Genomic DNA, 23,381 nt, shown 5'->3' on the forward strand with positions numbered 1-23,381 from the left:
AATCAGGATTCTGCCTCACTAATGAGCAACTGCAGACCAGCCAAGTGTGTGGTAAACCCTGGTCACTGGACATCCCAGTTAGCAGAGGAAGGGAGCAGTACCTTGGACAACCATTCACACAGCAACGTAACTGAGCACTTCACACACAGCAATGCTTGTGGGTCAGAACACATCCTCTGTGTCTTTCAGCAAAAGCTGTGGTACTCCTGTTGTGTAGCAAGCAAAATAAATCCACCACTAGCTGCACACATTACTATGCAAACTGGATTGGCTCTAAATACAAAAGCCACAGACCAGTCATCAGACTCATTCAGACTTTAGATTTAGGGAACACACTAAAACTTTGCACAAATTTGCAGTACAAGCACCATGGTGTTTCCTGTAGGATGCATCATTTCACTTGCCTTGCAAAGGTAAATGAATCTTTGGCTTTCAAGCTCTTTAACTGAGTCATTTTTACAGCTACGTTCTCTTTTATTCTCTGTATTCTGCAAGTTCTCTACAAATACTTCTTGTTGACCATGTACTTTTATTCACTCAGACTTCATTAAATGAAAGTCTAAAGTGAAAAAGGAAAAACCATCTTTGTATGGTGTTTTTCCACCTCAGAATGCCAAGATCTGTTGCTACAATGGTACAAATAATCTTAATAAATCAGGGTACCAGAAGATACCCAGCATAACCAGGGAAAGCAAACAAGAAAAAATACCTTTGATCTCACTATACTGACCTAAAATTCTCTTTCCAGAGAAAACACGACACAAATACAGGACACACAGAAGAACTGAAGTTACTACATCAGAGGCACCGAGCTCTCCCTTTCTTACCAATACTGCTGTGTTGGCCACAGTAGTGACTGCAGTCTGCACCACTGCCTGTGGCTGCTGAACTACCTGTGCTTGTGCCTGTGCCTGTGGCTGGGCCTGGGCCTGCTGCACGGGGGGCTGCTGGGGGGGCTGCTGGCCCGCCTGGGGCTGCTGGGGCTGGGGGCCCCCCTGCTGCTGGGCCCTCTGCTGCTCCGCCAGCGCCTGCAAGGCAAGGGGCACCTTCAGTCTTCAAACATGAACAAGCAAGATGTGTTGTTTTTTTAAAACAAAACAAAACAACAAGATAAAACCTCTTTATTTCTATCCACAAAACCTCTTTAGTTCTAATCAGAGACAGCTCACAAAGCTGCCCTCACTTTTCAAGTCCAAGTTATACAACCTGACTCTTCTAAATACAAGATGTACTTGTAGTTAAATTTTTAAACTACAATACGTACTCATGGTTTTATGGCTTAGAGCATAGCACAACAAGCAACTTATCATCCACAAGCAAGGACAAGTAGTTCTTTCTGAATAATATAAGAAAGGAGGGTGGAAATGCTAGAGGGTAGAAAGAATGGTCAAGAATTAAACAACATTTTTAAACGTTTTAGCATCTTTTGCAAAAATATGCTCCTCATTGCTTAAGGGGTCTGAGAGTGACAAGAGGCCCCCTTTGGGCCTTGGTTATCTAAACCCCTATACATGAACAATGTGCAGCTGCTCATAACATCCACTGTACTTCCAAACTTCTCCCAGGAGGCAGCTTTGCTCGTACCTCATCTGTTGCCTGATTTTTTAATTACTGCAGTCATTTGTGCAGCAGAGATGGGACCATACCTTTTTCTCTTTGGCAATGCGTTCTGCTCGGAGGGACGCGACTTGAATCGGAGGGAGGGGCTTATCATAGTTGATTCCACTATAAACAATAATGAGACAAAACACACAATATTTAGAAATAACTGAGACCTAAAAAAAAAAAAAAAGAAAATAAAAAAGAGCACTTTCATACAATTTATAACTTCTTCAAGACACGGAGTGCTCACCTTTCTGCAAGCACTGATGCATGCTTTGGATTCTTCTGGAAAGGATTCATGCCAAGTCTGAAATTGAAAAAAAAACTGTATTACTGGAGACAGAAAAACCTTAAAAACAATATTTCACTTCACATATTTTAGCATTTGGTGAAGTTTCCAAGATATTCCAGCCAGTACTGGAGCCTGCATACAGACAGACATTTAAGAAAGACTCAGAGTAAATACTAAATAAATAAAGAAAATCTGCAGGAAGATACATAGGAAAGAATGTACTACTACACAGCATAGACAGCAAATTGTCTACAATTCAGGCAAATGGATAGATATAAAGTAGGTGTAAAAAACCCTGCTGAATGCAGCTCTGCTCTTAATGACGAAGAGCAAATTCCTGAAGTGAGACCCAAACACATGAAATATGGAGGTGTTTCCAATAACAGAGAACACACAGATCAAGAACAGAGAAACAGAGTACAGAATAACTCTGGGTTTTGAGAGCCATTCAAAACACAGTTACCAGGAGATCTGTGGTTACAGGAAATCAAATGATCCCAGGTAGACTTACAGAGGTTTGATAGGTGGACTTCTTTTCCCTGCAATCATTTTCATCATCTCAAAATGATTAGTATAAAGCTGTGTGTGGGTTGCACCCTCATCTTGAGCATAGATCTGATTGGTACGAAGTGGGCGACTGTTTTTAGTCTAAAAAAAGAAAACAAACCAACTTTCAATTGCAAACTCATCCAACAGGGCATTTTGTCTATGTTTAAACACAAGGCGCGCTCGTAGATTATTTAAAAACACTCTCCAACATATCTATCACAGACTGGTTCCTGCCTCGTGTCACTGATAACTTACTGTCACACAAAACTCTATGGGAAATATATAAAGAAAGAGCAAAATAAGGAGCAGTTCTCACGGTCACACTGGCATCAGCACTTGGGGACATACAAAATGGCAAACTCTAATTTGAGAAAGAATCTTTGCTTTAGTTTAGATTTTGCAAGTTTAATTCATTACCCAAACCAAGAGCCCATTAGTTTATAGTTATGCAGAGCGCACATGTAAGATAATAAAACAAAACCATCACTGCACTGCTCTCCCAACAAGCTAGGTTAACATCCACACACCATGCCAGTCTAACATTTGGCTTCTCCTAAGCAGAAACTGCCAGTCAGGGACAAACCTCCTTAGCAGTCAGAGACTGGAACTACAGCCAGAAGTTCTGGATTCTCCACCCAACTCTGTCACTAAATTGCTGTGTGGTTTGGAAGAAGGTGTTCACAGTCATGGAATTTGTTTTTGTTTCTGTTGCGTCCTATCATCCTCATTTACTAAAACGTGTTTCAGGCACCAAATTCACTATGTATTTGTAATCCACTTAGACTCTAGCATGAAGTTCATTCTTACAGATGTTAAATACCATCAGGATAAGATACATGGTGGAAAAATACCAACTACAGTTTAAGTGAAATCACAAACTTCTTGCATGGTCTAAAATTTATCTATCAAATCCAAAAGCTGAAGTCTGGTGTCAATCCACTGTATCAACAAAGAAAGAAAAAATAAATTTGGAATTTTAATTGATGTTTCAGAACTCAAGTAACACTCAACATGGATCTCATATGAATTATCTGCCCACCTCCATTGCTGCTAAATACCACAGTGTCTAGATTTGATTTTGAAAGAATACCAATGCACACCTTATAAATACTTTTTGTCTTCTTTTTAGGATTAGCTTCGTACATTAGCTGTAAAATAAGAAGGAAAGTTAGATGATCTTTTGTGGAAGATTTTGTTCAGGTGCTTTTTCTTTTCAAAGAAATCACATAAAATAAGTGGAAATCCTGATGAGAATAATTTAAAAAGATCTTTTAAAAGTTATTTATTTACACTGTTGAAACGTTTAACAAAAAACAAGTGTTTATGGAGTTAAGGAAAAAAAACTCTACAACTGAAGGTAAAAACAAGACGCATCATTCCAGGTGAGCTCACCTTTCCTTCCTCCCTTGGGATTATGACATTCTCGTATCGGTTGCGGCACTGCTTGGGCGAGCGATAGACTCTGCTGCAGGAGTTAACAACATCACTGACCAGGTCCCAGTTGGGAGTGTGTGCTGGCGACACAACAGCAAGGTTTAGAGGAAGCTCCAGCAGCTGCTTCACTGCCTGCAACACAGAAAGGTACAAAGGCATCAGGAGACATCGTTGCCATCTTCCAAACCCTCCCTCACCTGCATGTGCCCACACACATTACCACAGCTCAGGGACAGCTCAGGGCTAAGGCTCTGTGCTCAGCTACAGTCACAGAGAATAAACAGGCATGGGGTGCCTTAATGCTGACTGATGCACAGGGAAAAATTGGAGATTGGTATGAGAGGGACAGAGAGCTGCTATTCAAATGCTGCTCTCCCCACAAAGGTGGGAAGAACCTTAGCTGCACTATCCAGCGTCCAGCCAGCACAACTAATCTGAATAATAGTAAGTCGTTTCTAAAACAACAATAGGGCTTAATCATACATTTTGTACCTTAGCCTTTAATTTCTCCTTAGAGGAGCACAAATGACAGGAAAGCTGTTCCAAGCTCTGACAGCAAATTGCCACTAAGAATTAGAAATAACCTTGAAGAGATAAAGTGCAAGAATAAAAACGTAATGACAGCAGAAGCTGCAGTATCATCTGACCTGCAGAAGTGCCCAGTCTTCGCTGATCAACCACTCTGGATTATCCTGTCCAGCCTCAGTAGCTGGTTTGACAAGAGTTGGCAAAGGCTTTGCAAACTGTGTCTGTTGTTTCAACAAGATGTTCTTCTTTTGCTCTTTGCCCTCCCGGCGCATTTTCAACATTCCTGGAGTTGCTCGATCGAAGAGTGAACGAGGTGGGATAACTGTCTCCCCATGACGTTGCTTCTTCTTTCTACCTGCTGCTAAGACAAAACATAAAGCGCTGTTGGTAGATACTGTCATTCTTTGATTTGTCTGCCTACAGCTGCAAAATGCTTATACTTGTACAGAGTATTCCCCACTGCCTCTGAAAAGCACAGCAGGAACTAAACAGAGCCTGTGATAAAAGTATGAGCAGCCCTGTTCTAGTTGACAAAGTAAAATGTCTGCTCTCTAAAACTGTCCTTTCAGGAACACCTCTATGGCTAAAGAGAAGACACACCATAGGAACTGGGCCTTCCAGTGATTCCACTGCTTCAAGGTCATGGTGGGACAAGAATTTTCATCCCTTCAAACATGCAAATTTCATCTTTACTGGACCAGACTCCAACACAGATGCTTGAATTTATTAAACACTGCAACATGGGTGTTTCAATGCATTCTGAATATATAGGAGGTATGAAAATCCTGCTGATTTTTTAAAAATAAATCCCAGAACAGTTTTGAGCACACACTCACCAGAGGGATCTGTTTTGTGTCGTTTACGCTCCTTCCTGACGTACACTGGAGGTAATTTTGACTCTGGAATAGGGGTGGTATCATACATCAGGCACATAACAGAGTCTATGTAGATATCATTGTCATCCTGAGGTGGAGTAGGAGGAGTCCAGAGCTGCACAGAATAAAGTCTGTAATTACTGCAATGTTATCTCTCCACTGATCTTTATGTTTCATAAAATAAAAAGCCTGTTTAGGCTGCCTGATGTTACTTTTACTTACTGGCATAATTTCAGTTTGTCCATCTGGACCTTCATAGACATATTCCTACACAGCAAAAAGAGAACATAATTCAAATGATCCAACTAAAACCTGAAGGGTAAAGGTATTCTCAGACTAACTGTTAAGAAATAACTATATAGAAAAAACAAGACTGATCAGCAATTACTTTGTTGTACGCATCCTCCCGAGTGTAGGTTAGAAGTTCCTCTTCATCCTCCCAAAGCATTTTTTGCTCTCTTTCCTTTAACTCCTTCATATGCTGGACTTCCCAGGCTTTCTTTGCAGTTTTCAGTTCCATCTAGATTAAAGTCAGACTGGTTAGAAACCTTACACAGTAACAGACACTGGATTAGAAGTCATCAATTAGTAATTTTATGGATAAATGCCGTGAACTTTGACATTTTCAGACACAGGAATCTCATAGCAATTTCTTAACAGATACTTTCACAACAATTTAGAAGATATTTATTAGTCTTTGTGGAAGGTTTTAAAACCATCAGTATAAAGCAATCAAAGAACTTCAGTTAAACAATGAAGACAACCAGAACACAGGCTCACTAAAATTAATGAAATTTTTTCCCCTGCTATCAGTGGAGTACAACAAATATTTGCTGAGCCGGGCTGAAAGCAATTCCCATTTTATAAAAAAGAAATTAAGAATTGACACCTGCTGAAACCACAGAATCCCAAAATAATGAGCTCTCTGTAAGAAATTATACTGTTCATAATGTATAGCAAGAAAAGATCACAGAAGTGCCAACAATATATTCCACATCATTGGAGAAACTTCCATTTCATATTGAAAATATAATAAATGTTGTTCTGTGACAGAATAACATGGTAAAGAAAGATTTGTTTTACCTCACTCAACCGTGGCTCATTGTCATCAACTGAACCGTGGAAGAGCTCCAGATAATTCAAAGCATACTTCTCAATTGGAGTCAGCTGAGGGAAGTGTCAAAGAGAAAAAATGTTACTTTGAGGATAAAAGAAACATTACATGAAGTATCAAAGCCCTCCTTCAAACTCTTCTTAACATTTCAAATCAGCGGGAGATCTCCCTTCCATTTAATGGGAGAAACAACAAAGTTGCTTTAAGGTCAGACTGCAAAGAAATTGAAATATTTGAACTAAACATTACTTTTCAGCCAGCTATTCAAGGGAAGTCACGGTACCTGATCCACAACAGCAACTAACTCCTGCAGCTGTGAGGGCTCTTCATTGTATTTTGAATCACAGAGCTCTGAGATTAAAGGTTCAATGCTTGACTCAGATCCTATGTCTTGTATGTGATCATTTGATTCCTCATCCTCACGTTCAATGCTGTTGAGGGCCTTTCAGAGAGATATATTTTAAAAATAATTAAGACTTCAAAAATATAGAAAGGAACTCCATAAGGAGTTCACTGAAATGCAACACAATTTTCTCTGCTGCAGCAAGAGAAACAGTCCCAGAAATTATAAAACTTAGCTTTGGGCTTTTGGAAGTTTTGTCACAAAACAAATGCCAAAAGAGCATAAAACTACAAGAAAAAGAGACTGACAGAATTTACCCAAATAAAATGAGATTAGTCAGCTGTTTAATACTAATGTTGCACAGCAGCATTTTTAATGTGTGTGTTAATCATTACCTCTATGAATGGTCTTGCAACTTTAGGCGAAATATTTTCTGCTGGAGATGGCTCTTGAGAAAGTACTACAAATTCTTCTGCTTTCACTCTAAATCCAGAATCCTCCATAGGAGAATGAACCTCAAACAATTCTTGAATTGTTTGCTTGGTAAATAGAAAGAAAGAAGAGAAAAACATTCAGTTTTTGGGAGCATACTATTTTTCTTTTCTATATTAGGAGTGCCAGCCAGGATAGCCTGGCTTCACCAGTGCAGGCACTGTCTCATGTATCTTCAGAGCAGCAATTCAGAGCCTATCTAAATATCCAAACTTATTTCACATTTTTAAAGCTGTTGAGACCTTCACTCTTACAAGCTCTGCAAAATTTTGCAGCAGGGTGAAGAAACAACAACATATTAAGTCACGGGTGATGTCTGTGCATCACTATGCAAATAACAGAACAAAACAGATGGACAATATTTGAAAGAATGTGGCCCCAACACTGAGAGTTCAAGCAATCATGAAATCCAATATGCTTCCTTATTAATTCTAGCCCAGACAGATTTCTACTAAACTGCTATTAAACACTCCACCACAGATGCTTGAATTTATTAAACACTGCAACATGGGTGTTTCAATGCATTCTGAATATTAACTTACCTGTGTTAAAAAGGCCATTGAATAGTCATTTCCCTGAGCAGCTACTTCTCTGATCAAGTCCTTTGTGCCATTTTTCAAAAGTTTCTCTTCTACAGAATTACCACTGACAAGCCTAAAAAAAAACAAAGGAAAAAAACATAGAAATTTGGTAAGTCATTTCCAAACCAGCTTTTGGAAACAAAAAAACAAACTGTCCTTAGAGAATACCAATGTTTAAATTGTGGTAATATGTGGGAGTTTTTTTAGCTATGGTGCAGGCCCAGAAAAAAACACACTACCACCTTTACTTTAGGGCTGTCTTCTAATAATCTATGTCATTAAAAAAAAAAAAAAAAAAAAAAACTGAAATCAACAATGAAAAGGAACCCCCAAAAAAAATCCACGCAGACTAACAGACAATACCCATGCAGGTATGATTCCTTTACTACATTTAGTGTTAAACCCCGCACTTTTTCATAGGATGCCCTGGCATCTTTTTTATTGAAGGTAAGTGGTTTTCAGCACTGTTTCCACTTTATTCCAGATCATCCAGGGCAGCATTGTCTGAACTAACCTCCCATCAAAACATGTTAAAGAGCAAATGTTGACTGTCACCATCACCTGTATATATGGATATCTTTACATCTCCCAATTCTGTCACACCATTCCTGAGCTTTTGCATCCATCACTGGGTTCAGATCATTGTCATAGAACACAACAGTGTCTGCCTCGACAAGATTGACTCCTGTGGAACGGCTGTGAGAGGAGAGGATGGCACAGAAAATGCGCTTGTCTCTGTTGAAAATTTTCATCAGCTCCTACATAAACAGAATAAAAGCAAGTACTAAATAAAATGCACACCAAAATAAAATACCAAACCAAATTCACTATAAGCCTAATAAAAAAATGGATAAAAACATGTCAGGTGTTTCAAACTGAATGCAAAACGAGGCAAATTTCCTTTCTCCACTTTAGTGTATAAAAGCCTGGGCAGCACATATTGTGTACCAGTGGGTAGCTGGTAGGGCACACTTACCTGCCGCTGTTCCTGGTTGGCATATTCATCAATCCTCACAAAGGTGAGGAAATGGAAATTCAGGAACAACTCCAGTATGTCCAGCATCAGAATCATCTGTGACAAAATCAGCACACGGCGCCCTTCAGATTTCAACTTCTGAAGCAAGACTGCAAGAGCTTCTAATTTTCCTATAATTCAAACAGAAAAACCAATAATGGTTTTATATAGAAATTCCATACATGTCATAGAGGAAATCGCTGAAATCTTGTCAGCAAATGTCCTTTACCTGAGTCATACTGCACCAGCCGGAGGTCAGGGAACTGCAGCAAGTGAGGAGTTGTCAGCTGTTGCAACTGATGCAAGTGTGGAGCTGCCTTCTGCCTCAGGCTGTGCTTAAGGAGTTTCAGTCTGTGACTGTATGAAGGGGGAGGATTTGCTACATAGAAACATGGGGGAGCAGCAACTGCAGCTGGCAACACGAAGAGAGCCCTGTGAAAAGCATCAAAACAAGGCAACACCGATTTAAAAAGCTACACACAAAATGACCATCAATAATCATAGACACAGCAAGGAAAGTCAGTCTTAGTTAAACCAGCTTCTGCCTGCATCTCTTAACTTTAACTCTGGGTCTTAAGTCTTGCTAGTTAGTGACACTTCTGGGTGATTAACTAGGTTAGTTAGTCCGAGTGGTACCTATTTAAGTAAATCCAAAAGCATAAGACTGTAAGGCTAAGTATGGTCAGCTGAACTTGGGCTTGAAATTAGGAAAGAGGCACTGAAAACACTTATTTATAAAGATCCAAAGGAAAAAGGAAGTAACTTATTTTTACTTCCATGCTGTACACCATTTACTGCTAAATAAACCAGTCTAAACCAAATAAGCTCATCAACAGAAACAAGGTTTTAAGCCTTGTTGAGAAGTGTTTTAGAAACAACTAGACGCATAAAGGCTTGCTAGGCAGAGTCACACATTACCTGTCAACAAGATCCTTTAGAGATTCCTGCTGCTGAACCAAGCCCAGGATCATTTCCCTCAAGGGGTTACTCGGGCCTCCGCAGGCACTTGTGGAAAGGCAGCAGTTGACAAAGCCAGCCCACCTCCAGCTGTTGCCCTCGCTGGAAGGCAGCTGGGAGGCCCTTGTGTCCCCAGCCAGGGAGCAAAGGCTCAGCACGTCGCGGCCGTACACCGGCGCCCGCGAGCAGCGGCGCTCGTTGCCGCAGAAGATCCGGTCCAGGCGCTCCTTCAAGAGCCGGTTCTTCTCCTCAAACGTCTCCTTTGCCAAGAGAAGGTGAATGAAAACCACATTTGCTGCTCATCACGGTAATAATAAAGGAGGGATTTGAGGCTCTTTAGAATGAAACTATCAGGATCACAGTATAGACCAATTACTTAGACCAATTATTAAAGGTATATATTTCTTCAAATAAAATCTGAAGGCTACAGCTGAATTCAGTTCATATTAAAGAGTCAATTCTACTTTAGTTTAGTATCTTCTTGCTTTTTAAAGATACTTTTCATAGCTTTTTGATATATTCTTGATGTTTCCCTACACTCTTTAAGTTGTTTATCTTATCCAAAAACTTGTTAAGATTAGGAATCTATAAAAATCTGCCCAATTGCCATTGTGTTCAAAACAAAAAAAATCCAAATGATTTCTTTATTTATGCATTACTATATAATGAAAATATATTACAGTTACAAGAACCTGACTATCACAGCACAAGAAAGCTGTCAGCTGCCTTTATACACCAGATTATTTTATCTATGGATTACAAATGCATCAGATCTGTCAATCTGAAACATGAACAGAAGTTGGGATATTTACCTACTCTATAATGATCAAAGTCCCTAATTAATTCCAGCTTTGCAAATTATAGCTTTAAACTATTACACAGACTTACTACTGATTCTGAAAAGTACTGTTTCCACAAGAAAATAAAAATTGAGTACCTGTGACTGTCCATGCAAAGGTGCTGGTTTTAACACTGCTCCCATGTCACCAGATGGCAAGTTAGCAACTGTAGCTCTACCTGGAATACAAACTGAGGATAAACCTTGTGTTTATATATTTTTTCATCTGAAAATTGGTCTCTTTATAATTTGCAATAAGTAGACATTTCATAGCTGTAACACACCAATGCTGCAGACAAATTTTTAGTCTAAATGTCCACTGAGTATTGCAAATTTGTAATTTGTTATACATCAAATCACTGACAGATATCCACATTAACTGTTCTCACAAAAATCCAAGACAGATCAATGGAATTTTACTTTGCTTTGTACAAAGCAATGTGCTGTGCTCCATTTGTACTTTATTCAAAATGTCAAGTATAGTGCAATACACATTGACATTCAGAAAATGTTAATATGAACACAATAGAAAACAGAAAATATTCTAATTCAGAAAAAAGATTGTTTTAACTTATCTTGAGCAAATAATCTAAGATTTTTCAGAAAACACATCAACTGAGTGTATCTACAAATTGGTGAAATCATATGATGGAATCTCAGTAGCATTTTTGTGATTTCAACTATTAGCAAATGTTTACCCAGAGAGTTAACTACACTGCAAGAGCATCACACCATTTTGAAGGAATGGCTTTTTATATCCCAATAAAAATACAGCAGATGGCCATTTTCAGGGAATGAACTCCTAGTGTTATATTTATCTCCATTTAAGAATCTGCTGTTTTGTTGTAAATGCATTAATTTCTCCACTATTTTGATCAACATCTTGTTTGTGTTTTTAAGCAAGGAACTGATGATATTTACAGCAAGGCACCAAATACCTAAGCAACATTTGCAGAGGGAAATGGAAAACTGTAGCTTGAACAGCTAGAGAAGTAAAAGAAATTAGACAAAAGTAAAATCAATGTGGAAAAATTGAGACAATCACTGGACATTCTCTGCCAGTATAAAAAATTATCACCCTTGATTTTTCCTTGCAAAAATTAACAAAGTATTTCAAATTTACTTCCCAAAAAAAAAATTGACCAAAGGCAAAATGGGTTTAAAAAATCTGTAATTAAGTTACATGCTTTCCTAAGTTTGTACTAAAAATTTTCTTAAAACTCCAGCACACACCAAATACAAACTGCAGAGATTTGCCTCATAGTTTACCCACTTCTGAGCTCAACTTACAAAATTACGATCTGCAACAATTTGGAGTTACATACAAATGTGATTTTAGCAATTGAATATTTAGACAGAGACATTTCTTCAGGCTGGCAAACCCACCTTGCTGAGTGACTGCAGTGGAAGCTGGGCCGCCTGCCTGGTGCTGGTTCCCTAAAGCGTTCAGGGCGTTCTGCACAGTTCCTGCTTGGGAAACTGTCTGCATGACCACGGGGCCCTGAGGCCTCAGGTACTGCTGCCCAGGGGCTGACACAATCTGAAGGACACTTCCTGCAGTGGAGGATTTTAACACACATTAGGGTGGAAAATAATTCATGTTCTCTAGCAAAACCTTTTAGTGTTACAAGCTGATCATTACTGCTTCAAATTATGTTTAATTTTACCAGACACGTTCATTACACCAATCTGACAAAAAGGAGGGAAACACCCAAGTATTCATAGCTGAAGAGGAGTTTCATGTCATAGGGGCATCATTCTAATCTAGGCATTTATACAGAATTTGGATAAAATCCAATCAAACAAAAAAATCTTCACTCGACATTCGCTCTATTTATTTTGTTGGCCATAGATAATCAAGATATGACAGTTCTCCTAAATCTGGCAATACACACCACCAGCAAGGGAGATTTCAGAACAAAATATAGTGTAGGTAGAGCATTCAGACAAGGGCAATAATTGGGCCAAAATTCAGAAGCATCCCAAACTTGAAGTATTATTTACACAATCTTAGAATAAACCAAGCATATTCTCATTTTTTCTGTTTCTGCTCAGCAGAGAGTTTATATCAAATAATGCCTCACCTTACTTTAGCTGCACTGCATGGGTGTGGAAAAAAAGGAAATAATAATATTTTTCAAATACAATACAGAAAAATAAACTAACCATGTCTTTCATGTGATAGGCATTTATTTTTCAAACCAGAGCTACCTTGGCTCACAGAAAATAGGAAGAGCAGGACAATACAAGCACTGGGGATGGAAAAATCTCCAGCAACAAGGAACGAGGTACCCATATCAAAACATGAGCATTCTGAATAATGGAAAATTGCCTTTTTTGAAATAAGTACCTTGTAGCTGCAGGGGCTGCCCTGCAGTGAGCTGCCGGAGCTGACTGTGTGACAAGGTGAACTTGTTCCCTTGGAACTGCAGAGTCACTGGGGTCTCTGGCTGAGCAATCCTGCCTTGTGCTCCTGCTATAGAAGCCAGCTGGGCTATTTTTACTACCTCACCACCTGTTAAGGAGGGAAAAAGGCATTAAAAAATCAAAGTGGGAGGCAAGATTTTCGATATTCACAATTCTAGATTTTGGTTAGTAAACTGGTGCTGAAGCGCCTTCCATGCATAATTATACTTAGTGCATCAAAAGTGTCATATAAAAGTTAAGCAGGTATTGCTTTCTATATTTGTTGGACAAACTGGAAAGAAGCTGATTGTTTAAAGGGTAAGAACATCAACATTTTAGAAATTATCACTTTCATTAGCAAAAAAGTTAAGAGCTACCTGAAAACTCATGTGACACTTTGTAACAGAACAAGTATAGACAATAAAGTGATTTTCACTGCCTTTTCAAGAGCATGAAGGAAGGTTTAAGGAAGAAATTAAAATATTCCTATGTGTGGCACATTAAATACACATTCAAAATTTGCTGATAAAACATGATTTATTTTAAGCAATCTGCATTTAGACAAACCAAAAAGCTTTGAAGTGGCAAGGACCAAGCTTTTTGTGATTTAAATGCAGAAAGGTTACAGGCATTTCAGCATTAAGTTTTAGGATATTGAGAAAATATTGGTGTGAAAATTCAGCTTTTGTAAAGGCAGTGCATTACCCCAGAGATAAAATTAATACATCAGTGCTCAGTACTCTCTACACATGCTAATAGGCAGTGCACATACAACCTTAAAGCAAAGCCTCATCACTTTTCTCTGCCTAACAGTGGCGACGCTCCTCTCCGCCAGAGAGGCCTTTAGCAGATGGATTAGTGTTTAACATGAAAGGAATAATTAGGAGAGAGCTAAAACATTTGGTCTGAAGGAAGTCTTGCCAGCAGAAGAAACATGCAGAAATAGGAGATTAAGTTGACACCGCTAATGTATGTCCACAGCAATTCTATTGTTTCTTATCCAATTTTCGATTTTCCTTGGTCATAAGCAACGTACTGAGCAAGGCTAATCAGAAGAGTGAAAAAAAAACAACGATTCTGTACACATCTTAGGGTGCCTAGTAACTTAACCTCATTGTAGTACAAAGGTGGGAGAAACCTTGAAAGGGGAGGCCACTTACTAGGCAACCGTGCCTGGGCCTGAGAGGTCAGTACGAGCCTCTGAGGCAGCACACTCTGTTGGATGGTGTGCGGGGGGGGCTGTGGCTGTGGCTGTGGCTGGGGCTGGCCCGGCTGCGGGGCCGGCGCAGAGGTCTGGCCCCGCGGTTTCACAGGGTTGGCTGCGCTAGTTGCTGTGGTGAAGGTCGCTGCGGGCTGGTGTCTTGGAGCACTGGTGGAAGCCTGAGTTGTCTGAAACTGTGCTGCTGCAGCTGCAATCAATAAGGGTTGTTTGTGCAAGCTGTTAGAGGTTTTAACTCCGCTCTTTTAAACAACCTGCATTAAAAAGAAACCTTCCAACAGGATAATCAAACGGCTACAAGAACGGATTTGTCCTTACACACTGGGATTTCTAGCCACACCTCTTACTCCATCCTACTTTTACAACATTATCTATTTGGAAAGCATTGTTTAAAGGCTAAATAAATACAGAGAAGCACTGTACATTCCCATCTTTGACAGAAGTTTAAATATCAACTGTGGCATATTTACTCCATATGCTAACAGGTTACACAAAGCTTAGTTTTGCATTACACTGGCAGATCATACTGGAGAAACTAGCGGGGAATTTTACTGGCAATTAGTCTGTTGGTATTTTTAAGCCATTAGTATTCTAGACCAATAAGCTAGAGGGAAAAGGAGTTCTATTAAACAGACTAACTTGTATCTGTCTACGCTGAGGTGCAGGTGACCAGGGTGGCACTGACTCCCTTACCTTGATTTGAGGACACCGTGGCTATGGGGGATCTGCCTCGAACTTGTCCCTGCTGAGTCACCGTTGCCGTGGTCACCGTGCGCTGGACTTGAGTGCTTGGGAAAACCACAGTCCTGCCCTCGGGCTTCTGACCATACTGAACGGGCTGGAACAACCTGGCAAGAGCAGAAACAGTCAAAGTCTAGAGGAAGATCACAGTTTGGCCTTTAGAAGTCAACTCTGTCACCCCAGGAACATAGAAACAGATCATGTCAGATGCTGATCTTCCTGCAGACGGCTGAAGCTGGCAAGACTCGTTATTTCATAAGCTTCCTAAATGAACATTATAGAAAGTGATTTTGCTGAATCCAAGGAAAAAAGCTTTCATTTCCATACACTCAATTTAATGCAGGATGCTTCAGAATTACAGCAAACATCTTAAAGAGGCTAGGTATAGGAGATATTTTTCAGATATCTGAAGATATCTGAAAAAAAGGGCTCCCATATAATCTCCAGAGAGACATCAACATGCTGCAGGTCATCAGGCAGCTCTCTTGCATCAGAAAAACAGTTCTACATTACCCTGAGAACACCACTATAAGAAAAACACATTTAAAAAATGTACTGCTATAAAACTTCATATGTCTCTGCCATAACATTGAGAGCACAGCTGACACTGCAGGCCCAACTAGCCTTGAATTATCCTCATGCTAATTCTGCAAAACAACACTCAATTTGCCATAAACAAGGTCCAAGAACAAAGTTCATCTGCTGCTGAAGTAAGGACTATGGGAAATCCATCAACAAACTTCAAATGGAATTGCATGCCTCAAAGAACAGAATTTTTATTTTCAGAAGCAAACACAAAAGCAAGATAAAAATTAAATGCAAAGGTAAGCCTGAGGTTTTGTGTGAATCCCATTAGCAGAGATGCAGAGAGAACTCAGGATTGCAGCAGAACCACCTTTTGCTGCTGTAATTCTGGCTTAGAAGGAGACACACCTGCTTGGTTTGAGCTTCACTGGGTTGGGCCTTGCCGGTGGTGGAGGGGAGCTGTAGATTTCTTCAATCAACTTTCTGGTAACCTTTTGTTTTGGCAACATTTGTGCTTCATAATGAGTCATTTTGTCTTCCATTCCAATGAGATCAAAAAGAGACAGGTCTGATTCCTAGGGATTTCAGAAAATTGTTTGTCTTACGTGATGTCCCAAATGGTTAAGTCCTCTTTACGTTCAAAGCTGAATTAAATTTCCATATATTTACTTTTTAACTTAAAATAAATGGTGTAATTTTAAGAAATAAAATATTAATTATTAGACAAAACTGTCTAGAAACCTTGAAAATAAATCTTAAATGACAGTCCCATTTTAAGCATTAGAAGAAAAAGAACTGAAATCATTAGCCAGTTATGGAAATTAAAGCAAAACACATTTAACAATTCTTCATACACCATAGTTTCCAAAGAATTAAATAGAACTCTTTGAAGGTTAACTATCAAGCTTAAATGCCAAACTATAATTTAGGAGAAGAAAAATATGAAGGATGGAAATAAAATTAAACAAAAAAAAGTCAGCTGCTCCATTACTCATACTTCTTTTATATTTTTTATCATGTCAAGGAGTGGGATCACTTGTTTAACAATAATAGAAATAGTGGTACTTCAAATGGATTGACAGAAGGGTACTAATTTAGTCATTGTAACAGAATGTTTACTGTTACGTGAAAAGAAAAAGTCTTGCTTTCCTTCAGCTAGTAAAAGCAAAAAGAAAATTGCAGAATGCCATAAATAAGCACAGTGCTACCCAGAGTGATTTCAGTGTTGGAAAATTCCTGCAAACATGAGCATGATAAAAGCAAAGGTAATTTTTCTTTGTTCATGAAAAATTACTGTTTGCAAACCACTTGAAAAATTCAAACCACTATGACAAAAAAAAGGAGATGCAGCAAGAACACACTTGGTAGCCACAGTTATGGAAGAGTGAATTCCTTCTATTTATAAACTTCAGGTAGACCTATCACATATAACAAAACAACAGTAAGTACTGAAATGCTGCCAGGGCACTAAGAGAGGTAAAAAACCTTAACTTTTCTACTGACCTTCCAAATATCCCTTTCCAGGGCTCGCAGCACCAGAGAGGCTGTTCTGTATTCCAGTGTTTCTGATACATAAGAGGAGCTTGAAAGCCGGGGGTTTATCAGATCAGGGTGGTTACAGATCCGCTGCAGCTGCATCAGGACATGCAGGACACTGATGAAGTGTCCACTTTTGAGGGCTTCCTGGGTTCTACCAAATAAATTATACAGAAAGACATTGATTTATGTGCAGCTTTTATGGAGGTGTCCCTAAATCAGCAAGGTGAGAATGAGCAATGCAGTATGTTATGCAAAAGTCTTAGAACAAGTTTAGGTTTCACCAAAGTCTTCTGCAGTATTCTAAGCAGTACTGTACCAAAAGTAAATTTGGAAAAGAGAAACTTAAAGACCCAGTGCTGCCTTACAATCAAATACAACCTATCCAGCTCCCCATTCTCTCCCTGCTTTGTTTCTGTTTCATCCCTGCATCTCTCAATTACCACTGGCAGGAGGGTGTTGTAGAAAAACTCTGGGCTTTAAAAGAATGAAGAACCGCTCATTAGAGACAAATGTTAAAACAACACAGCAGAAGACCTCACCATCATAACTGGATTCTTAGGTTCCAGAGGTAAATGCACATTTATCACATCGGCATGAAATATCATAAAATTACATCACCTGCTGTAACTCTAGTCTAAAATGTAATCACATTTTATTCATGGGTCGTAATCCAAAATTTCAGAGAAGCACTAAAACACTTCTCCCCATGACAATCATTTCTTTCCTTGCTTAAGCACTAAAAGTGTCAGCATTTCATATTTACTATTCCAAGCCCTTACCCTGGCTGCAGTATGACATCCTCATACATGGCTTTTTGTCGACTCGACAGACGGCACTTGAGCACGTGCTCATACTTCTTTGTGAGCTGCTTCTCAACATCCCTCTTTGATCTCCGCAAAATAAACGGCTGAATCATCTGAAACATTGCAGAATTGAGAGGAAAACATTCTCACTTCAAAGACTTTAGAACAGGAAGCTAAACTTATTCACACCTAACAGATTTGATGTGTTAAAGTGCATATGCTATATATAATCATTCTGTTATGCACACAGTTGTGTAGACATTAATTTGCTCTTTAATTTCTGCATATCATGCTTCAAAATCTGAGCCTTGTATTATTTTTTAAAGAAATCTCCACATTCTTCTGGTAGCAGAACCCTCTACTTTCAGCAAGATTTTTCTGTCTAAACTGAACAAAGTGTTAAGAAAAGACACAAATTCTGATATGAACCATATATTTTTATTCCCCCTCTCCTTAACACCATCACTCTTGTAGTAGGATGCATGAGAAAAAATTCCAACATACTCTGTGCAACCTGATGACCAGTTTATGGCAATAATCCTGGTTCTCCTCATTAGGTGCTTTTACTGGAAAATCCAGGTAAGGTTTGGAAATTCCCGGAATCAAAAAATGTACCATGGTCCACAGCTCCATCAATGTGTTATGCAAAGGAGTGTCTATCAGAAGCAAACGATGCTGGCTGCGAACAAAAGAAGGTTTTTAATTGACTGATTACTATGCCTTTATGTTTGTCAGACACACAGAAGAATTATGTAGATATAATAAAATTAAACCAGGGATAAAGTATATTTTCAATCTTGAATATATCACCAAATAGCTTCTTCATTGCAGAGTATCAGAACATACAAGGGAATCTGTTTGGGAGCACAGAATACCAGCAAAGAAGAATTACAGTGATATGATAGTGGAAACAAAAAGATCTCAAGCATTTCTCTGAATCCTGATTGTTTCAAATAAAAGCACTTTTCTATAGGTGCACATTGCTCAGGAATTTGGGCAGACCAAGTCAAGAGAGTTTTTTTAATCAAGTTTTCTGTTAAGAAGAGAACTGTGTGACATGAAAAGAGAAAAACTCACTGCCAGCAGGAAATCAATTCTCTGCTCTGTACCTGCGGAGATTGAAAAGTGCCTCCCAGTGTTTCTCAGTCATATTCTTTATTTGCTGCATCTCATCTACTATTAAGTATTTCCATCGCATTTTCATGAATGCTGTGTGGCCCTTGAACAGCTGCTTGTAGGAAGTGATGCACACATTGAAGCTGTTGGGTTCTGTCCATTCCTACGGAAAAGGAAAGAAAGGATGAGACAGAAAAGTTAAGGCAGAACACTCAAATATCTTACAACCAGCTACTTCTTCATTAGAAAAAATAAATAAGACATATATATACAGGCTAAATGTATAGGCAACAGTGTAAGAGTTGCAAAATACAGCACCTGTCTTTTTGCCCTAAGTTCTCTTTGGCTCCCAAAGTAGAGAAGTATTTTCAACCCCGGGCACCAGCGTTTCAATTCCAGCTCCCACTTCAATATGTTACAGCTCCGGACTACAACAAGGTGAGGGCCCCAATTCCCTACAGAAGGGGAAACACAGCAGTAAACACTGGAAAGAGACTCCTTACAATGCATATGGCTTATATTCTCCCTTGATTTTTTAAGTGCATTGCATTAAATTAATCATTAAAAGTGAGATCCAATAACAACAAACGGAGGCATTTTAATTACTAATCTACTCCTGGTCATTAAACAATTGTAAGGTTTTTCTGTACTAGTAAGAACTTAGAAGTATTCGGAAGAATTTCTACAGAGTAATAGGTTGATCAGATACTATACTTGACTAGATCATGTCACAAAATAGCAGGAAGTTACTCTGACACAGTACTCCTATCATTAACTAAAGTCTGATACAGTTCAGTAGGGAAAAAAAGTGACCCCCAGCTACAATTCACAAAAATAATGCTGGCACAGTACCTGTCTAAAACTGTTAGCCAAATGAACTTACCTTCATTACAAGCCAAATGGGCAAAAAAGGCAATAATTTGCACAGTTTTTCCAAGCCCTGCCTCATCTGCCAGGATGCCATTGAGATTCTTCCTGTACAGCTTTGCCAGCCAATCCAGCCCAATCTTCTGATATTCTCTGAGAGACCCATACAACAGTGATGGAGTGTTGTATTTTACCTGTAATGTGAATAATTTGATATTCTTTCCTGAGTTAAATTCACAGAGCATGGCATAAAGCACAAACATTCTAGAGGCAACTCAAAAAAAAATGCAATTACTTGCTGAAAGCTACAAAATAATGAAGAAAAAAAAATCAGTTTTTATGTAAACATCAGCACACAGAGTAGCAGAAAATAGGGATTCTTACTGCTGTTGTTATCCTGGAGCTGCCTTTAGGTAACAACATCTCTGCTGCAGCAGCAACTTCTGCTATGTCTCGCATGTGCTTCTTGGGAGGACTTGATCTGTCCATGCCCTTATACTGGTCAATGCTGAGAAGGGAGTCTATGAGGACAACTTCTTTCTGGGGACTTTCCCTATCAGACATGTGGTCGTCCATTTCTAGGAGAGAGAGAAAAATTACAGTGGTATCTAAAATAAACTTCAGTAGCAGTTACACAAAGGAATTGAGATCACAAGGATTCCAACATGAGTCTAAGGGAGGCAGCTTTTTAAAAGTATTTTAAAAGTATACTTTTAAAAGTATTTCTGTGATTTTCAAGCTAGTTCAGGTAAAATGCAAATAGCCTAAGCTCAGGTTCATGTACATGTTGTGGACATTCACTCTAGCTAGGCTAACATGGTATAATTATAGCTACTTATGAAGTGTGCTGTTTAATTCAGCTTTTCTATGGCTCAGTACTGTTCTTGAAAATCTCACACATCTTCCCTTCAGGACAGGCAAACATTGCCCTCTTTGCACAAACTGAGAAATTTTAAATGTGATTCCCTCAAGATGTGCTTTCCCCTAGAACAAAATGTCTTTTCCCAGAGTCCTGAAGAGCCAAGCAACTTATTTCACCTTGTAAATCAGCACAACTACTTCTAAACATAGAGTAATTTACCTTCCTCACTGCTCTCCTCTTCACTGTCAGGCTTTGGCTGGGGCCAATGAAAATTTTCTGCAAAGGCACCTTCGTACATCTTCACCAATTCTTCCAGAGGCAATTCAGCTGAAGGTCATTAAAGGATGGAAGTTTAAAAATACCAAATAAAAATACCAAACTTTGAACAATAGATACTATTAATTATAATCTCATTACATTCTTCACAATTGCATAAAGCCAGTTCTCTAATCAGAAGTTAACTTCAGAGGTAATTATTAAGTGAATGATGGCATTATTTATTTAATAACCTTGATTACAGAGAACATTTGGCACTACACCAAGCAGTTTGCTCTCATACCCCGCTTTTTACTGCATTACAACCACACCCAACAACCCTCAGTAAACCCCTAGTTGGGAAGGTAGGGGCAGCAAATCTAGATGAATGGTTGGAAGACAATGCAAGACTTCAAAAGTTTCAAAACTGAGCTGTAACTCCAGGATCCCTTGTCTGAGCTGTTAAAGCAGGAATGTACATGCTGGCAGTGGCCAATCAATCAGCAAACAATCTCATTAGGAACCTGGCTGACTGGCCAAGGGTTATAATCCCTCCAACTGGCCAGTTCAGTGCAACCACCAAGCTGCCAAACAGACCAAACAAACAGATCTGGAAACGGTGTGTTCACTGCCAGGCACGCTCAGCCTGATGGGCAGCCTGCCTCTAAAAATCTGCTGGTACCAGGCTAAGTGACACATCTCTGTGGGCTGCTTTGCACACATCAAACTCAGCAGAGCAATTACATTGCTAATGAGAGAGAGCTGCTAGCCAGAGCACTGTCCCTAAAAGCACCTTATCTTGAAATGTGTATACCCACCCCTTCAAGACCAGCACTTAAGTGCCCTTTTGGACCTACCAAGTCAGTGACAAAACCCTTCTGGGATACTCAAGACAGTACATATATATATATTAAATGTCCATGTTCAGTCCCTGATGTTAAGTGTCCACCATGCACTCCTAGAACTTGGGCTGAGAATCTTGGTGTAAGGTTTTAATGCAGTGCTTCACTAGAGAACTACTTTTTCTCAAGCCACCTTGTGTGATAACTAGGACTGCTTTATAAAGTGCAGATGTCCATCATCACCCCATAAACTGCTGCAGCTTTCCAAACAGAAAAAACTAAACACAGACTACACAGGACTGAACATCTGACTGCAGTCTCCCACCTCTAATCCTCTTTACAAATATAGCAAGTGCTGTGTGTTTCCAGCTGTTGTTTCAGAGCACAGCCCAGAGAAGGACCAAGCCACGTGCCTACCTTCTTTGGCTAGATTAGACAATTCAGTTTGATGGTTTATGTTTCCCTCTTTAGCTTCTTGTTCTTCAATTGTTTCTTCTTCATCTTCAACTACAAGAAAACAAATGCAAATCTTGGGTTAAAATTATACAATAATTCAGGAGGCTTGTAATTCTATCCCCCTGAACAAACACAGAATAGTCTAAGTCTGTAGGATTTAAAAATAATTAAATATATATGGAAAACAAGATAATCTGAAAGCAACTATATGCAGTATTTAAAAGATAAATGAACAGGAGAGAAGCACTTTTGCCTCAGGACAGAAGGCAGTTAAGTGTTGATTGACAATGTTCACCACAGGTTGTTCTGAAGCCTTGAACAGGGGAGTTCCTTTGTCAGGAACATGACAGAGGGGTCACCAAGAAGAAAGGAACCAAAGCAGGTGGGTATTTCAGTCTAAAATCCTCAAAAGAACTTCAAAACAATTAGTAAGGCCTGACAAATGAAGTAATGAGGACAGAAAGAATTAAAATCCACCAATAATGATAGCAGTATCATTTCAAGGAAAATGTTATTTTCAAATTTTCACTAGAGCACTTTTAGGGATAATTTACTATTTCATTGACTATCTAATGTCTCTAAGAAATAGATGAAAGCTGGTATTTGGTTCATGAAGAGCACTGCACCCACACAGTAACAGACTGAAAACCTGTGGGTTTAATATTCTGTACTATGTTATGGATGCAAAATTTTGGGAAGTGACTTACCTTCCTCATCAGTCAAAGATGTGCTTGCCTTTCTTTTCCTTCCAGATGATGAACCCCCCTAGCATTAAATAATTGCAATATTTAAAATCAGAGAAAACAAAAGATAAGCAGGGGGCTTTGCTTTTTAAAAACAACAAAACATGCCTTGCAGTCCCAAAAACATCTGCTGATAGACACTTAGTATCTATTAGCACTTCCCTGGTCACACAAAAACAGAAACTCTAATTCTGAACTGATGGGAGTGTGCAGTCTGCCCTTCCTGGGTCAAGTTATTCAGGTCTAGCTGTGGTACAAAACTTTTATCCAGGCTGGCTCAAGGACTAAATTTTTTCACTAGTCAATAAAAAAGGGATGTGGCACAGGCCTATAACTGTCTCAGCTGTCCAGTGCACTCTGTAGAATTGTTTAGCCTGTGCCAATTAA

General features: G+C 39.1%; 1 protein-coding gene across 17 annotated transcripts in view; it reads right to left on the minus strand.

The window, feature by feature from the left end:
• EP400 (E1A binding protein p400) overlaps window positions 1–23,381 on the minus strand; it is a 55,809-nt gene that overhangs the window by 8,944 nt on the left and 23,484 nt on the right. For 5 of the 17 annotated variants that reach the window (XM_039724367.1, XM_039724365.1, XM_039724357.1 and 2 more), the window contains 34 exons: window positions 22,959–23,016; window positions 22,213–22,302; window positions 20,918–21,025; window positions 20,221–20,414; window positions 19,853–20,030; window positions 19,288–19,424; window positions 18,963–19,132; window positions 18,358–18,532; window positions 17,830–17,966; window positions 17,015–17,201; window positions 15,920–16,086; window positions 14,939–15,093; window positions 14,187–14,435; window positions 12,971–13,135; window positions 12,007–12,174; window positions 10,720–10,811; window positions 9,744–10,042; window positions 9,055–9,257; window positions 8,787–8,956; window positions 8,372–8,568; window positions 7,772–7,883; window positions 7,133–7,276; window positions 6,678–6,836; window positions 6,364–6,447; window positions 5,669–5,800; window positions 5,503–5,547; window positions 5,242–5,395; window positions 4,525–4,766; window positions 3,836–4,009; window positions 3,544–3,591; window positions 2,406–2,542; window positions 1,853–1,909; window positions 1,647–1,725; window positions 828–1,028 (listed from right to left, as the gene is read on the minus strand). In XM_039724367.1, coding sequence (XP_039580301.1) covers window positions 828–1,028; window positions 1,647–1,725; window positions 1,853–1,909; window positions 2,406–2,542; window positions 3,544–3,591; window positions 3,836–4,009; window positions 4,525–4,766; window positions 5,242–5,395; window positions 5,503–5,547; window positions 5,669–5,800; window positions 6,364–6,447; window positions 6,678–6,836; window positions 7,133–7,276; window positions 7,772–7,883; window positions 8,372–8,568; window positions 8,787–8,956; window positions 9,055–9,257; window positions 9,744–10,042; window positions 10,720–10,811; window positions 12,007–12,174; window positions 12,971–13,135; window positions 14,187–14,435; window positions 14,939–15,093; window positions 15,920–16,086; window positions 17,015–17,201; window positions 17,830–17,966; window positions 18,358–18,532; window positions 18,963–19,132; window positions 19,288–19,424; window positions 19,853–20,030; window positions 20,221–20,414; window positions 20,918–21,025; window positions 22,213–22,302; window positions 22,959–23,016 — 5,067 coding nt within the window. The remainder of the gene's footprint in view (window positions 1–827; window positions 1,029–1,646; window positions 1,726–1,852; window positions 1,910–2,405; window positions 2,543–3,543; window positions 3,592–3,835; window positions 4,010–4,524; window positions 4,767–5,241; window positions 5,396–5,502; window positions 5,548–5,668; window positions 5,801–6,363; window positions 6,448–6,677; window positions 6,837–7,132; window positions 7,277–7,771; window positions 7,884–8,371; window positions 8,569–8,786; window positions 8,957–9,054; window positions 9,258–9,743; window positions 10,043–10,719; window positions 10,812–12,006; window positions 12,175–12,970; window positions 13,136–14,186; window positions 14,436–14,938; window positions 15,094–15,919; window positions 16,087–17,014; window positions 17,202–17,829; window positions 17,967–18,357; window positions 18,533–18,962; window positions 19,133–19,287; window positions 19,425–19,852; window positions 20,031–20,220; window positions 20,415–20,917; window positions 21,026–22,212; window positions 22,303–22,958; window positions 23,017–23,381) is intronic. The other 12 variants (XM_039724373.1, XM_039724372.1, XM_039724370.1 and 9 more) reach the window with 8 other exon arrangements.

Source organism: Passer montanus, unplaced genomic scaffold (assembly GCF_014805655.1).
Source record: "Passer montanus isolate IOZ18808 unplaced genomic scaffold, ASM1480565v1 scaffold53, whole genome shotgun sequence".
NCBI classification, from domain to species: Eukaryota; Metazoa; Chordata; class Aves; order Passeriformes; family Passeridae; genus Passer; species Passer montanus.